Source organism: Centropristis striata, chromosome 4 (assembly GCF_030273125.1).
Source record: "Centropristis striata isolate RG_2023a ecotype Rhode Island chromosome 4, C.striata_1.0, whole genome shotgun sequence".
In the NCBI taxonomy this organism is placed as follows: domain Eukaryota; kingdom Metazoa; phylum Chordata; class Actinopteri; order Perciformes; family Serranidae; genus Centropristis; species Centropristis striata.
In genome coordinates, this window is record NC_081520.1 from 8,842,502 (window position 1) to 8,859,525 (window position 17,024).

Here is a 17,024-nt window from a genome sequence, read left to right on the forward strand (position 1 = left end):
AGTCCCTTTAATCATTCCTACCATTCATATTGAGGACATAATAACTAAAATTGTCAAAATATTGCAGATAGTGGTTAGGTAGCCATAGTGCAATTATTATATTTCTACTTTTATATTTTCAGTTTTTCTGGTTCAATACTGCAGAACGTAGGTCTTTTTCAATTTTGGATGCAATTACTTATCAAAATATCAGGACAAGTGAAAGGTGTCTAAAGTTTTATAAAGTTTCCTGAACAAACATCTAAAGTAAATCAAAGAAAGTTCAAATGATGCAATGGTGGGTGAAGGCATAGTCAATTAAAGTGGCATTTCCCTTGACGCTGGTTCTCTCAAGTTCAAATATACAATGATGCAATACAGCGGAAATAAAGGTTGCACATGTACAAACATGAAAACAACACAGAAGAAAAACAGTGAAAGATAAATAAGTTCCCATCTGTTGTAAGCATTAACTTAATTACCCAGTGGCTTAACTCCAGTGGGAGAGCTGCTGCAGGGCCCCAAAACACACTAGAGAGTAAACATTGCAGATTGCTTCATCCTTTCACACAACAACAGGAACAGCAGGTGGCATATTGCTTCAAGCAGAAAAAAACACAGTCTAGTTTAATTAGCATCCTTGTCACAACATGACTTGTTACATTTGAAATCAATTAAGGGTTTGTTTTGATATTTTTCTCATTCCTTGTTTATTTAGTTATTTTAGCTCTAAGATCAGATCTGCTGTACTGGCCCAGTGTTTGCCATACAATTAAAATAAATGTTTTATTTTATACCATGTGGCACTATAGCACATTTATACATCACTATTAATCATACTTTTGGCTACTTACTCTTTAGTTATAGAGCCATGGAAGCCTTAAATTATCTGTCAAATGTCCATCAACATGTGTCACTATCCAGCAGCTGTCCATAAGCACTTAGCTTCAAACATTATGCAATAGTATGATTTAGCAATATGAAGTTTTATTGCCCCAACAAATGCATTACAGTATACAGTATGCCCTGTGTATTTTTTATGTGCAGGTTCAGTATGCAGGCCTGCATTGCACCACATAAGGGACATTAAGACACCAATATGTTCTTTTTATCAGTTAGTTATCAATTAATATTAGATGTTTCCCTCTTCATTAACAATAACATAGCTTAAATGCTTTAAGTGCTGACATAATAGCTAATAAGTGAAAGGGCCATTCCCCCACCTCGCAATTACTTCATGTATTTTTGTGATTAGTTGATTTTAGATTATTTAAGCCCTTCACCTACATGGTTGACCAGCTGCCTGTATTTCTAACAAGGAGCATGCAGCACGGTTTGGCTAAAAAAATACTTTATTATTAATCCCACAATGGGTAAATTCGACCTCTGCATTTAACCCATCCTTATTGACACACCAGTGAACACACCATGCTTGGGAGAAGTGGGCAGCACATTTCTTTGCCCGGGGAGCTGTGTGGGGGGGTTAATAATAAGATTTTTGCTAAATTGTAATGTTTGTGGTATGTAGTGAAAATGAGTAATTCAGTAAAACAGAATAAACAATGTCATTGGGGGAACGTGCTCAGGCCTAAACCATTTCATTTCCACCTTTTGTCTTCTTCTTTCCAACATTTTTACTAAATACGGTTAATACAAAATCAACTCCTCACGGGGAAAATTACTAAATTGATCAGATTTAAACAAAAATGAGAACTAGCACAAATCATGATGGGTTGCTGATAGGGAGATCAAAATGCAAGCAGTACATTTAGGTCATGATTTCTTTTTTAATTGATATATTTCCATAATTACATGAAAAAAATATAAATATGTCAAAAATGCCCTTTCACAATGTTGGAAAAAAACTGTAACTGCTTCTATTTGATACAGATCAAATAGCTACAAATACCAACTGGTGCCTCTTTGATTGGTGCAAAACACAACTTTTTCTTGTGTCCCTAGGGACACCTACCTCATTTGCTTACATCATACAGCAGCAGCTTCGTGGATATGAGTATGGACATTAGGTTGAAAAGGCAGGGTAAAGAGTGACACAGGCTGCAGAGTTAAAGAGGCCAGACTTCAAAGCGAAGCAATGCCACTACTGAAGCTGGTCCTCTTGGCTCTTCTGATCAGGAGAGGGACACCTGTGTGCCACCTACAGGGAAGGGCACAACCACCTGAACTGATGAAGGCTGGAGACTTCGTCTTAGGTGGCATTTTTACCTTCAGGACTGGGTACAGAGGTAACGTGCCCACCTTTCAAACCCGACCCGATCCTCCAACATGCCTGAAGTGAGTATGCGTTTCTGATTTTGTTCTATTATGTGCTTAATGCCAATCAAATGATTTATAAAACTGTATTTTTTTTCTAGTACCAATATAAGAGAATTCAAATTTGCCCAGACCATGATCCTTGCAATTGAGGAAATAAATCAAAATCCTGCAATTCTTCCTAACCACACACTGGGCTTCAAGATATACAATTCCTGTGGAATGACAAACATCATAAAGTCTGCTATAGATTTAGCTAATGGGCAGAGGGAGATCATAGATGAGAGGAACTGTACAAAGGCTGACACTGCACAGGCTGTACTAGGCCACTCTGGCTCTGCACCCACAGTGGCATTTGCTCGGATTATAGGACGGTTCCAGATACCAGTGGTAAATATTTTACTGTATTCACTGTGTACATAAATATTAATGAAAGTGCTCTTATAATATTATGCTCATTAGTGTTTGATGTCAGTTTGATCCAAGTCTAGATTTCACAGAGCTTTTTCATTAACTTGTCAAATAATATAGATCCTTCATGAGATTTTTTTGTGCACTAAACAGATTTTCTTCTTTTTCTGTCCAAATTTGTTGTGCTCAGCTCAGCCACTTTGCAACATGTGCATGCCTCAGCAACAGAGAGGAGTTCCCATCCTTTTTTAGAACTATTCCCAGTGACCTCCACCAGAGCAGGGCCCTGGCAAAGCTAGTCAAGCACTTTGGCTGGACCTGGGTGGGCGCACTAAGTAACAAAAACGACTACGGTATCAACGGGATTGCTGCATTTATACAAGCTGCACAAGAAGAGGGGGTGTGCGTAGAGTATTACCAGGCATTTGAGCAAACAGGTCCTCTTCGTGAGTTAAGAAAAGTAGTTGAAACTGTGAAGCGTTCCACCTCTAAAGTCATTGTGGCCTTCATGTCCCATAGAGAAGTTAAGGTGCTGGCCACAGAGCTGTACAAACAGAACGTTACAGGGCTGCAGTGGGTCGGCAGTGACGCCTGGATCACAGATCACTCTCTGACTGACAGCGAGGGACACAGCATCCTGGTGGGCTCACTGGGCTTCACTGTCAGCAAAGCTAAGATCCCGGGGCTGGAGGAGCACCTGAGGCAGCTCAGCCCCTCACAGTTTCCTGACAGTCAGTTTGTCCGAGATTTCTGGGAAGACGTGTTTGACTGTGCTCTGAATGACTCTGCAAACACCCAAAGAAAGCCATGCAGCGGCTCTGAGAGCTTGCAGAATATGCAATCATATTTTACAGATGTTTCTGAGCTACGGTTCACGAATAACGTATACAAGTCAGTTTACGCAGTGGCTCATGCTCTCCACAGCCTGGTCACATGTGAAGAGGGTAGGGGCCCCTTCTATAACGGGAGTTGTGCTGATACTAAACTAATTCAGCCATGGCAGGTGAGGAAGAATACAAACGTATTATTGATCTTTTGAAATAATTTATTTATATCCCCAAAATATCCCTGATGCAATGTAAAATTTCAGTTACAAAGAAAAAGGTCTGCTTGGCTTTAATTAGGTCCCTCCTCTTCTCTACAGGTGCTGCATTACTTACAGAATATCAACTTTTTGACAAGTCAGGGGGAAAGAGTGACTTTTGACCGGAATGGAGATCCACCAGCAAGATATGAACTCATAAATTTACAACATGTGACCTCAGGGACCATGCATGTCTCCACAGTAGGGGTTTTTGATGCCACTCTGCCTCGTGACCTTCAATTTATAATGAATGGCTTGAAGATAGTGTGGGGAGGAGGAAGTCATACGGTACATATTCATATTGCTTTATGGTCACATTTCTGTGTTGTTAGTCACAATGCTATATTGCATAATATCCCATAATTCACCAGAATACAGAGCTGCAAAAAGTAAGCGCAGCAAAACTATGTTTTAACCTCATTTAATGTTTGTATATCAAATTCAAAAGACATGTGAACACCAGTAAAATAAAGCAGTGAACACACTGTAGATCACATAACTCCTCCACATATTCATGCACCAGGTGCCTGTGTCAGTGTGCAGTGAGAGGTGCCCCCCAGGAACACGCAGAGTCCTGCAGAAAGGGAAACCTGTCTGCTGTTATGACTGTATGCCCTGTGCAGAAGGAGAAATAAGCAACATTACAGGTTTGATTTAGAACAACTTGATTTTTAATGTGAAATAAACATGTGCATTTCAATAAATTAGAATATCATGGAAAAGGCCATTTCAAGTAGTTCAGGTCAAAAAGCCCCAACCAAGTATTGAGTGCATAAATATGGGCATGCTTTTCAGAGGCCAACATTTCAATATTAAACATACTTTTTAAAATTGGTCTTTTGTAATATTAACATTTTTTTGAGACACAAAATTTTAGGTCTTCATTAAATGTAAGCCATAATCAGTATAATTAGAACAAATTCAATAATTTTAGACATTAAATATTTCATTCTGTGTGTAATGGATCTACACAATGTGTTATTGACACTTTTTGAATTGAATTACTGACATTATTGGGATGCACCTGTACATATACCCTTCCATAATTAGTATATGATCTAATTAATGTTTTTGTCTCTTTCAAAAACAGACTCTGTGGAGTGCTTCAAATGTCACATTGATTATTGGTCGAACACCAGAAGAGACGCATGCATCTTGAAGGAAATTGAATTTTTGTCTTATGAGGAGATAATGGGGATAGTTTTAACATTTTTTTGTCTGATGGGGGTGATTTTGACAGCTATGATAGCATTGGTGTTCCTTCACTTTCGGGAAACTCCGGTTGTCAGGGCCAACAACTCTGAGCTGAGCTTCCTGCTGCTCTTCTCCTTGACTCTGTGTTTCCTGTGTTCTCTGACCTTCATCGGCCGGCCCTCTGAGTGGTCCTGCATGCTGCGCCACACAGCGTTCGGCATCACCTTTGTCCTCTGTATCTCTTGTGTTTTGGGGAAAACTTTAGTGGTGTTAATGGCCTTCAGGGCCACACTTCCAGGAAGTAATGTGATGAAATGGTTTGGGCCTACACAGCAGAGGCTCAGTGTTCTGGGTTTCACTCTTATACAGGTTGTAATTTGCATACTTTGGCTGACAATAAACCCCCCTTTTCCTTTTAAAAATACAAACCACTATAAGGAGAAGATTATTTTTGAGTGTGCTCTGGGATCACCTGTCGGGTTCTGGGCTGTGTTAGGATACATAGGACTCCTCGCTGTGTTAAGTTTTCTACTTGCTTTTTTGGCAAGAAATCTGCCGGATAATTTCAATGAAGCTAAACTCATCACCTTCAGCATGCTGATATTCTGTGCAGTATGGCTTGCATTTATCCCAGCGTATGTCAGCTCTCCTGGGAAGTTCACTGTAGCTGTGGAGATATTTGCTATTCTGGCCTCCAGTTTTGGACTGCTTTCCTGTATTTTCATCCCCAAATGTTACATTATCTTGCTGAGGCCAGAACAAAATACCAAGAAGCATTTAATGGGCAAAACCAAAGATATTCAATGTTAACTTTACATTGTTGTGATTTATTTTCTTTTTCTTTTTCTTTTGTACTCTATGTCTATTAAAGTTCTAAAATCTGATTTTTTTTCCCTATAACGTCAAGTAACTGCTCGTCCTCAAATACTATTCCTAATGTTGTATCTAATATTGAATGTAATCAATAAGCATTCACTAATAAACTTAATAGTATCTCCACTCACTAATGTATATTTCTAATTTCTATTTCACACAAGTGCACATGTATAGCATGTATGTTATTGCATGTTTAGACATTCTCAACAGTTTCCCTCATTATTAGTCCATTCAAATTATTTAAAGAAAGTACAGTATTATGTCAGCAAAATCAATTCCAAAATGGAATATCAATGTTTTAGTTAATAATTTCTCTTTAATAAAATAAAAGTGTTGAGAATGACTCCAAACAGGCCATGTGGTCTGTACCTCGTCACCTAGCTATTTTTTTCTGCCAGCCTTATTAGCACATTATGTTTTTTGGTGCATTAATGAAGCGGGATTAGGTGATATAAAAATATATATCAATTATTGAAGCTTATGATTAAGACAAAACATGATATAGACCAGGCTGCAGGAGTCAATTTTATCACTTGTTTAAGGGTGCGGTAGTCAAAAAAGTCTAATAGATTGTGACTTTTACGTTGCTTGATAATTAAGTACTAATACCACACTGTGAAATTACTCCACTACAGGTAAAAGTCCTGCATTCAAAACTTATTGAAGTAAAAGTACAAACGTATCAGCATAAAAATGTACTAAAAGCATCAAAAGTAAAAGCACTGGTTATGCAGTATGGCCAAACTCAGATTGATATATATTCTTAATATATTATTAGATTATTTGTATTGATGCATTTATGTAAGCGGCATTTTGATTTTGTAAAACTAGGGCTCATTTTAACTATGCAATATAGGTCTACTATTATGATGTTTAAACTATTAACTATTAAAACTGTAAAGTAACTAAAGCTTTCAGCTAAATGTAGTGGAGTAAAAAGTACATTTGCCTCAGAATGTAATGAAGCATAACTAGAAAGTTATATAAAATGGAAATACTCAAGTAAAGTGCACATACCTCAAAATCATACTTAAGTACAGTACTTGGGTAAATGTACTTAGTTACTTTCCACCATTGATTTTCACATATACTCCATGGCACATGACAGTTAAACAGATTGATTATTTGAAATGTATTCAATGTTCATATGTACTTAACAGTCATGGACATCTATTCGCAATAGCCCAATCAGTCTCAGTAGGCCCTCTATACCTGATTAATTGTTATTTGGAAACAGGGCCCATGTGTATTCTTGTCACATTGATTTTGCATGCTTGACATCCTTCAGGTCTTACGCAAAAGGAAAAAAGGTATTTGCATGTGAGAAGTTGCCTCCTACGCCTGAGCCGCAGACAGGAAGCTATATAACACATCCTTGCAAGAATCGTGACGGTGCCAAAGGCGAGGCTCTGAGATGAAAACAGTCGCATTTGTCTTCTTGACACTGTTCACTTGGATGGTGTCATCTGGCACATGGCTCAGACTCGACCAGTGTACTGAGCTCAGTCAGTATGGGCACTATGAAGAGACAAAGGGCATATCATATAAAAACACTGTTATTCACGACAAAGCAAAACTGACATGTGACAGGTGAGTAAATTGTTTCTAAATTGCAGTGTTATGTGTGCTCCATTTACTCCACTTATGTCTTTCTCATTAACTTGCTTTTTTTTTTTTTACTTTGCCAAGGATCTGGATACCCCATCATGGTTTCCCACAGATTCATCAGCAATTAGCTTGTAATTTAATGATTTTCTCAGTGGGGAACCAGCCTGAATTACAGGGGCCTAAACACCATATTTAGAGACCCCTTAAAACACAATTAGGCAATCTCTAGAGGAGCTTTTATGAGTCAATTACAATTTGAAGTCATGTTGATGTAATTATATAGAAAATAGGTAGTCTCACAGTGCTCACACTGTTAGATTTGAAACGTTTTTTTCTTTCTCTAAATGCTACTTTAACTTATGTCTGGCTACAAATGGTGAGTTGGGTGATTAATGCAATGTATGGCTGTAATTAAGGGTTATGAATATGTAAAACTTTGCTCCATAATGTGATCATGAACTGATATTTCTTGTTGTTTGTTGTTTTTTCTCTCCTGATTAGATCTCCCGAAGTGAGTGTTGCTCCAGAGAGGATTTTTACAAAGGGCAGGATCAAAAAAGACTGTATTGTCTTTCCTGGGGTGACTTTGAACTGCATGTTCTTTAACGGCTGTATGAACTTGTTGCAAAAAGTAAAGGAAACTGTAAAGAACAACAGGCATGTCTGCAGGTGTAAAGCTCAGCAGTTATGGCTGTATTTCACATCTAAGACCCACTGGCTGCTGCTTACAATAGAGGTGAGCACTAGACTTACATGCATGTAAAACTAAATCTGAATTTGGAACAACACAGTCAACAATTATTGCCTTTCTTATGTTAAGGAGATACATTTTTAATGACCATATATGTGTTTGTCTGTGATTTTTCTTTATACAGATACAGACTGATAACCACAGCACATATTTGAATTACACAAGTATCTGTCTTGGATTGGATTTTATCTGTATCTGTCAGGCTTTCAATCTTGGTGCCAAGGTCCTGCCAGGCTTTTTGCACACAGAACTTGGACTTGTATTTTCAGAAATTCTTATCTCCATCTTGTCTGAGAACCAAGCAAGCCTGATGTCCTCAGAAGAGTCAAAGAAAATGCACACCAGGTTCTGCTATGTGCAGGTTTGCATTTGCACCTATAGTATTTATGTGCATTGCCTCTATGGCTGCCTCAGTCTCTGTAGAGTGGTGTGTTCGACAGCATCCTTATACAGTAAACTAAGCTGGCTATTTATTAGTTGTGATTAAGCTAGGTAATATAATTTTATTCTAAGAGATGAGTGTAGTTAGAAATGTGCTGTTATGAGAGGATTTTTAAGACATCGCAAGGTATTATTATTATTATAGAAAATACGTATTTTGAGGTTTGCATACTGGACAAAATCTTCTATCCCAGTTTGAGTTCACGTGCAAAAATAGAAAGTAGATAATATGTATAATAATTTTTTCCTGAACCATTATGTTATTTTTTTTGTTTGGTGCAATCTGGCAAATATCAGTGTTGTTACGTTGTTCTGATAAGATATCCTAAACTTTGTTTTATTTTTTCTGAATCATTTATTATATGTGTATGTATTTTGAAAATGAAATCCTCATATAGCAGCTTAAATTGTGATACACCAACTTATTAGAAATTCAAATAAGAAACCATCAAAAAATACAGACGGATATAGATTTTTTTTTTATTAATCTTATTCTGTTAATTTATATGCAGTAATACAACTGTGTTTTCTATAAATCAATAGCATGAAGCAGTTACAACAGTAAAAATTGTGTGCAATTGACAATTTTACATTATCTCACAGTATACTATATATTGTCATATTGTATAACCGTATATGCATGAATATGTGATAAACAGGTGCATGTCAATAAATTAGAATATCATAGAAAGTTTATTCATGTCAGTAATTCAATTCAAAAAGTGTCAATAACACATTATGTAGATCCATTACACACCGAATGAAACATTGAATGTCTTAATTTATTTAATTTGTTGTAATTATACTGATTATGGCTTACATTTAATGAAAACCTAAAATTTAGTGTCTCAAAAAAAATGTTAATATTACAAAAGACCAATTTTAAAAAGTATGTTTAATATTGAAATGTTGGCCTCTGAAAAGTATGTCCATCTATATGCACTTAATACTTGGTTGGATGATATTCTAATGTATTGAGATGCACCCATATGTGCATTAACTAACTTCCATATCCTTCAACAGATGACATCACAGTTCTGTACACCACACCATCCAAGAGAAGTATTTCTGACACAAGCAGGTAAAATAATAAAACAAAACCATCCATTGCAAGAAGGAGCCAGCTTTAATGTCCTTAAATAGTTAATAACCTAACATGGGTTTTTTCTCCCTCAGGTGGCATTCAATGTATTGTTTACACAAGCAAGGTGGAGAGTGTGAGGCCTTTGGACACAAACAGATGGGCTGCAAGATATTTTCTGGCAGCAGTGTTATTGCTTGGAATCTACATGACAAGAATAAAAATATCACCCAACAGACTCAGTCCTGCTCATGGCAGTAACTCCACAACGGTGATGTTCTTTACCATGACCTTACGCTCTTTCTCACCATCAGTTACCGTTCCTCAGCCCTCCCAGTGGTCCAGAGTAGCTGTGGGGGTCTCTTTTGTTGTCTGCCTGTCTTGTGCTCTGAGGAGAGCTATATTTGTGTTAACTGCCCACAGGGCGGCACAAACTGTCATGAAATTGTTTCGTCCCACGCAGCAACAATTTAGGACTCTGCCTGTTACTGTGCTGATTATTTGGTTGACTTTCAGCCCTCCTTTTTCAAATAAGAATGTAAAACCCTGGTTTGAAGACGTACTTGAGGGTAGTGTGGTATCAGCTGTAAGATCTCGGGCTGTATTAGGGCAGATAGAGCTACTAGCTACGTTGTGCTCTGTGTTCGTCTCCCTTTCCAGATTGATACAGTCCATCCTGACTAAATGGAATATTCAGAGTGTCCTCTTACATGTAACCTGTCTACCGAACTCAAGGGTACCAACAAGATATGTACTGGTTATTAAGATAAGATAAGATAAACAGGTTCATTTAACACCCCCCCCCCCCCCCCCCCCCCACACACACACACACACACAGACATATATACATTTGAATTTGAATTAACATTTTGAATCAGACCTGTACCCTTTAATGTAGACTAAAAGCTAAAATAAAAACCTTACGTACAAATGAAATGTACCAGTTCCATTAAGTGATGGTGCCCTTTGGTGAATATTTGATTTATAATAAAATGTTGTTGTTTTTTAATTTCGGAAAATATAGCAGGCCCTCCACAGTCATTCAGACCCATGACAGTTGAATATAGTGAGCGTCCGATTTTTGTAAGCTCTGCTGCACATTTCACACAATTTCTGACATTGTACAGGGCAATTCAAGAGGGTTATATTAAAGACTGATTTTTAAATGGAGATGTCTGCTGTGTTTATTCATAGTAGTCTGTTATCATGACGTAGTGATGTAAAACTTTACATTATGCATAATGTGGGTGAATGCATTCAAATTATTTTAATTTTAAGTCCCCTATCAATATATAATTTAAATAGACCATTATGAATGTGCGTATATGCAACCATTCAGTTGCATATACGCACAAATATATTGATATAAATCATTATAGCTCGCTGATGACTTCAAATACATTTAAATACAGGTGAGGCAAACAGTGAGAGGAGTTCCCCTTAGTGTTCTGAGATTATACATGTTGTGCAAAGGCTTAAAAATAAGGACAGAAGTTCCCCCGTGGCTTAGTGAGACCTTGGAATTTATAAGGACACATTAGTTTATTCATATTATTTGTACTTTTTTCAGTTATTAATAACACTTACTTAATATGAACATTGTTATTAGTTGTTTGATTACATTTTCACTTATTAAAATATTAATAATTCTATTTCATCATGTATGTCCTCAAACAATAAGTAGATATTTGGATGATTTCAACTTTTCAAATATTATATATTTATTATATATTTGTATATAATATATCTGCATATATCATATCAGATATCATATGATATCATTTTAAATTGGGTCTCAAAAACTATTTTTATTTCAACCAAAAGATCTTGTGAGTTAAAAAAAATATTTATGTAATACAATCACAGCAAGAGATGCAGGAAGACAGACAAGTTTGGTAACATGCTGCCATTCCATTTGTGTGTGTGTGTGTGTGTGTGTGCGTGCGTGCGCGCGCCTGCGGGCATGTGTGTGTGTGTGTGTTTTATAAAGCATACAGATACATATACATTCATATACAGTTGTATTTACTTGAATCTCTTTAAAATCTGAATATAGCTGCAGCCTGGTCCATTGTACATGATACATGAGCAATTTTTAAGTTAAACAAAATGTCAAATTTGAACTCAGTTACCCTTTTCTTTGGAAGTTATTCATAGATAACATGATACTGGAGTGTAGAATAAGGTCTGAGAAACACTGAGGTAATTAAATTAATAATTGTGTGGAGCTTTACATCTTATACATAACTTCATACTGGCTATATCATATTCTGAATTTTTCCAGCTTGCTCTGAACACTGCTGAAGATAACATACATACAGGGAACTTAAATTATATTGTTGTGATCCTGAGCCAGCCAGACCTTTTTTTTTACTTTTAGTAACTCTAGAAATGACTGCACAGCGCATCATGTCCACACAATATATTCAATACTTCATCATCAATGTATTTGTTTGTATTCTAAGAAAAAAACCCCCACATACATCACCACCTTCTGCCTTTGAAATGTCAATCAGCATTATTACTTAATTAAACATGTACTGACATGTCTTTCGAGAATTGATAGTGTTCTCCAATTGGCTGCTGGTGTTTGTCATAAGGTAGGAGAAGCTATAAAGGTCAACTCCCAGGTCAGAGTTGCTTTAGTGGAGGGGAGGGTGGCTCGTGATGGGTTGGGTCACTATTGTCTTACTTACTCTGCTGGCAGGGTCAAGGTCAGAAAACCAAACATGCAGAGTGATCGGGCAGACAGGGTTCAAGGAATTTTCAGAAGAAGGTGATATTGTTATAGGAGGAGTTTTCTCTATGACCAGTACACGCAAACTAGTAGATAATGGCTACCAGGCATTTCCAACTTATTACTGCCAAAAGTAAGTGGTTAAAATGTGTCATAACTGTATGCAATGTGTGTCAATCTGTGTTGCGAAGTGATCAGCTGTATAACTGGTTTACTAATACTGTGCCAACATGTAACACTGTGTTGGCAGGTGGAATGACAGGGAATTGAAGTTTGCCCGGACAGTCATTTTCACTGTGAAGGAGATCAACAGAGATCCTAAGCTCCTTCCTGGAGTGAGTCTGGGCTACAGGCTGTACAATGGCTGTGGGAGTGAAAACCTGATACGAGCAGCTATAGAAGCTGTAAACGGGGAGGATTCAAAGGGCTGCAGTGCTCAGATCCAGGCCCTCTTAGGCCATTCATCCTCAGGAGTGAGTAAAAACATTAACAACATCCTTAGCCCGCTATCCATTCCACAGGTGAGAAGAAAAAAATGCAAACATTGCAATTTTCATCGTCATATTGGCTTATTTATAGTGAACGATATGTACATTTATTGTAACTTTTTTTTGTCTTTGAAGATTAGCCATCTTTCAACCTGTGCTTGTTTGAGTGACAAAAGACTGTACCCAACATTTTTCCGAACTGTGCCAAGTGACCGCTACCAAATCATTGGTCTGGTGCAGCTTATGGAGTTCTTTGACTGGCGCTGGGTGGGGGTTATTTACGCTGCCGGATCGTTGTATTCAAAGAAGGGTACAGCTGAATTCACAAAGGAGGCAATGAAAAGAGGCATATGTGTTGAGAACTCATTACCTTATTCTAAGACATCTGAAGACACGTTCAAGGTTATTGTAGAGGCACTAAGGGAATCCTCGTCAAAGGTGGTCCTGTTGTTTATGTCCTTGTCTTACACCAAATCATTCCTATCAAAAATCGAGGACTATAACATAACTGGGAAGCAGTGGCTTGGCGGTGAGGCGTGGATCACACAACCAGACCTGGCTTCTGTGAAGAGAAAAAGCATTTTGCAGGGGGCAATGGGCTTTGCCCTCCCTGAGGCATCTATACCAGGCCTCGGTGAATTCTTACTCAGCCTGAAGCCTTCCCATGAACCTCAGAGTTCTATAGTTAAGGCTTATTGGGAAAAGTTCTTTGACTGCAGCTTTTCTCCATCAAATACCTCCACTGCCTGCACTGGCACAGAGGATCTCAGCACAGTCTCCAGTGACTACACAGACGTGACACACTTCAGGGCTGAGAATAATGTGTACAAAGCCGTATACTTGGTGGCATATGCCATTCATGCACTATTGCAGTGTGAAAACGGCTTAAATCCCACCACGGGAAAGCCCTGTGTGAACAAGAGCGAAGTTCACCCTAAGCTAGTAAGTTATTTTATATTTTTTAGGTATATATTAGCATTAATTGATTCTATACTTTATGGTTGATGCAAAAAATAAAATGTTAGGTATTCATTTAGGGTGCCCTTTCAATACTAAATACTACTCTTGATTGTTTCTCTTTTGTTTGCAATTTTAATGTTTAATGCTAAAATGTCCCTCTGTAGGTGTTGGAACACATCAAGTATGTGAACTTCACAACACAAAACGGGGCCAAGGTTTTCTTTGATGAAAATGGAGACTCAGTCGCCCAGTATGACCTAGTTAACTGGCGGATGAAAGAAAATGGCTCTGTTGAGATTGTAAATATCGGTCAATATGATACGTCTTTTCCAGACGGGGAAAAATTAAAACTAAAAGACAGCTCCAAAATAGTTTGGGGAGCAAACAGTAATAAGGTAAAGTGGATGGAAAGTTAAATGTATAACCTATGTTTTCTGAGTGGAGAAGAACATTTCCACCCTGTCTATGCACATAATGTATATGTACAGAAACTGACCCCGCACATGTGGATACAGGTTAGATGACCCTGTGTAGTTTTGGTCGTTTTTACTTCATCAGCATTTGAAAAATATTGCAATTTTGATGGAATACAATACGTTTTTTGCATTATTGAGTTTTAACATGCTGTGTTTTGCCTAATCAGGTGCCGAGGTCTGTCTGTAGAGAACCGTGTCCACCAGGGACTCGCAAGGCCACCAACAAGTTTAAACCTGTGTGCTGCTTTGACTGCTTTGAGTGCCCAGAGGGAACAATAAGTAATCAGACAAGTGAGTAAGGATTTCAATATTTAATTAATGCATGCATTGTGTAAAGATAAATAAAAATAGTTATTCAATGATTAAAAAAAAATGTAATTTTGGTGTAATTGTTTAATATTTGTTTAATTTCATATATTTTACAGATTCTCCAGACTGTTTGATTTGTCCACCTGATTTTTGGCCAAATGAAAAGAAAGACAGGTGTCTTCCAAAACCAACTGAATATCTTTCCTACAAAGAAATCATGGGAGCCCTTTTAACTGTGTTTAGCTGTCTTGGTGTATTTTTATCCCTTCTGACATCAATCATTTTTTTGACTCATAAAGAGACTCCCATTGTAAAAGCCAACAACTCTGAGCTGAGCTTCCTGCTGCTATTCTCATTAAAACTGTGTTTCCTGTGTTCTCTGACCTTCATCGGCCGGCCCTCTGAGTGGTCCTGCATGCTGCGACACACAGCCTTCAGCATCACCTTTGTCATCTGTATCTCTTGTGTACTGGGGAAAACAATTATAGTGTTAATTGCCTTCAAGGCCACACTTCCAGGAAGTAATGTGATGAAATGGTTTGGGCCGACACAGCAGAGGCTCAGTGTTCTGGGTTTCACTCTCATTCAAGTTGTGATTTGTATTCTTTGGCTGACAATCAACCCTCCATTCCCAAAGAGGAACATGAAGTACTATAAAGAAAAGATAATCTTAGAGTGTGCGCTGGGTTCAGCCGTTGGATTCTGGGCTGTGTTGGGTTATATCGGATTCCTTGCTCTATTGTGTTTTATACTTGCTTTTCTTGCTAGAAAGCTGCCAGACAGCTTTAATGAAGCCAAGCTGATCACCTTCAGCATGCTGATATTCTGTGCAGTCTGGATCACCTTTATCCCAGCATATGTCAGCTCTCCTGGGAAGTTCACTGTAGCTGTGGAGATATTTGCCATTTTGGCATCCAGTTTTGGTTTGCTGGTATGCATTTTTTTCCCAAAATGTTATATTATTATCTTTAGGCCAGAAAAAAATTCAAAGAAACATTTGTTTGGGAAAATACCACCTCGAACTCTTTAAGGGTTTAGGGTTTAGGGTTGGATAACATCAAGTCCTCCACAGGTAATATTCACCAAGCTTTTGGTGGACTTAAAAAAAAAAAAGTCCTTTAGAAGAAATGGCCTTAGTGTAACAAAGAATAAACCAACTTTATTGTATAGTCAGATATTGTAGAAACACAAGACAATGTTGTAATTCATGACCTTTTAATTTGTTGTGGTGTGTTGAATAAATTGAATAAACTGACTCAAGTCTTTTTTTCATTTTTTATTTGATCATTAATATATATTATTAAAATAATATTACTTGGAAACACCAATATAAACAAAACAAATATATATATATATCAAAAAATGAAATTGATTTATATATATATAAATTAATTTCATTTTTAATCACTGATACACAAGGTGTCTGTTTTACAGTAATCCTTTCATAAATGTAGGATCAACTGTTTCCCAGCAGATGTCACTGTGTTAATTGTACTTAGGACAACAAAAGGATGAACCTGTTTTATATCCAGACACAGGAAATTTGTGTATCCGTGTTTTAGATTTTGTGAAACCTCACTGTATATAATATTCCTGCATACATTTTTATAATAAATCCACAAGATATTTCAACAGCTGTGCAAATTATATTTCTGTGCGCAAAACCCTTTCCCGCATTAACAAAAACATTTCTGCAGTCGGTACAAAAAAATGTTTACACATGAAGATAATGTGTACACATTTATTTTTATACATTTACAACACATTTTCTACAACTTTTTTACTCATTCGCAAACTTCAGACAAGCTAAATAAAAAATAATGACCCTTACTTGATCCCACTTTACGTCTTTACATTTCACTAGCATTAATTAATTCAGGCACAGGCACATAGAGCAGCGTTTTCAGAAAGTGTCTGTAAATGCAGCTAGATTTTGCTTAAATTACCTTTATTTATGGAAACTCCTACTAGATGATCCTTTGCACTAGTAGAGTAACATAAACTAGAAAATGCATTTCCTGCAGAATATGCGGTGAATGCTGAAAGATAAAAAGCTGAAGCTAAATTGTATTGCGGATCTAAATGCATAACAGTGAACTAAAGAGAATAGTTGGAAAGGTGGAAATGGGTCTAATTAGAAAGAATGCCATTGAAAAGTTGAATAATTCCAATAATTTAGTATGTGTAAAAAAAAATATGTGTATAGTATGCATAGTATGTGTAGACTGTGTGTTTAGTATGTATAATGTTTCCAAGGTATGTGTCTAAGATTGCTGTGCCCTGTGGGAAATAAATCGACCCGCATCTGGTACAGTTGTTATAAGAGCTGTGACCTTATCTCTGTCAAAAGCTGCC

General features: G+C 37.3%; 2 protein-coding genes across 2 annotated transcripts; both read left to right on the forward strand.

Annotated features, from left to right (window-relative positions):
• Window positions 1–2,143: 2,143 nt before the first annotated feature.
• Window positions 2,144–5,868, forward strand: LOC131970074 (extracellular calcium-sensing receptor-like). Its single transcript, XM_059331338.1, has 6 exons — window positions 2,144–2,274; window positions 2,355–2,643; window positions 2,855–3,667; window positions 3,809–4,036; window positions 4,272–4,395; window positions 4,839–5,868. The coding sequence occupies exons 1-6, from the start codon at window positions 2,168–2,170 to the stop codon at window positions 5,750–5,752; spliced, it is 2,475 nt and encodes an 824-aa protein (XP_059187321.1). The 5' UTR covers window positions 2,144–2,167; the 3' UTR covers window positions 5,753–5,868.
• Window positions 5,869–12,366: 6,498 nt separating this feature from the next.
• Window positions 12,367–15,699, forward strand: LOC131969888 (extracellular calcium-sensing receptor-like). The gene is made up of 6 exons (XM_059331115.1): window positions 12,367–12,413; window positions 12,687–12,957; window positions 13,060–13,851; window positions 14,049–14,279; window positions 14,528–14,651; window positions 14,786–15,699. Exons 1-6 carry the CDS (start codon window positions 12,367–12,369, stop codon window positions 15,697–15,699), a joined length of 2,379 nt encoding a protein of 792 aa, XP_059187098.1.
• The last annotated feature ends 1,325 nt before the right edge of the window (window positions 15,700–17,024 follow it).

What these genes read in the sequence shown, in the direction of transcription:
- LOC131970074 (XM_059331338.1), top strand. Translation starts at nt 2,168, where the DNA reads ATGAAGGCTGGAGACTTCGTCTTAGGTGGCATTTTTACCTTCAGGACT. An exon ending in GATCCTCCAACATGCCTGAA is followed by an intron (nt 2,275 to 2,354) that starts GTGAGTATGCGT and finishes TTTTTTTTCTAG; the next exon opens with TACCAATATAAGAGAATTCA. An exon ending in AACTAATTCAGCCATGGCAG is followed by an intron (nt 3,668 to 3,808) that starts GTGAGGAAGAAT and finishes TCTTCTCTACAG; the next exon opens with GTGCTGCATTACTTACAGAA.
- LOC131969888 (XM_059331115.1), top strand. Translation starts at nt 12,367, where the DNA reads ATGGGTTGGGTCACTATTGTCTTACTTACTCTGCTGGCAGGGTCAAG. An exon ending in GGGGAGCAAACAGTAATAAG is followed by an intron (nt 14,280 to 14,527) that starts GTAAAGTGGATG and finishes TTGCCTAATCAG; the next exon opens with GTGCCGAGGTCTGTCTGTAG. An exon ending in AACAATAAGTAATCAGACAA is followed by an intron (nt 14,652 to 14,785) that starts GTGAGTAAGGAT and finishes TATATTTTACAG; the next exon opens with ATTCTCCAGACTGTTTGATT.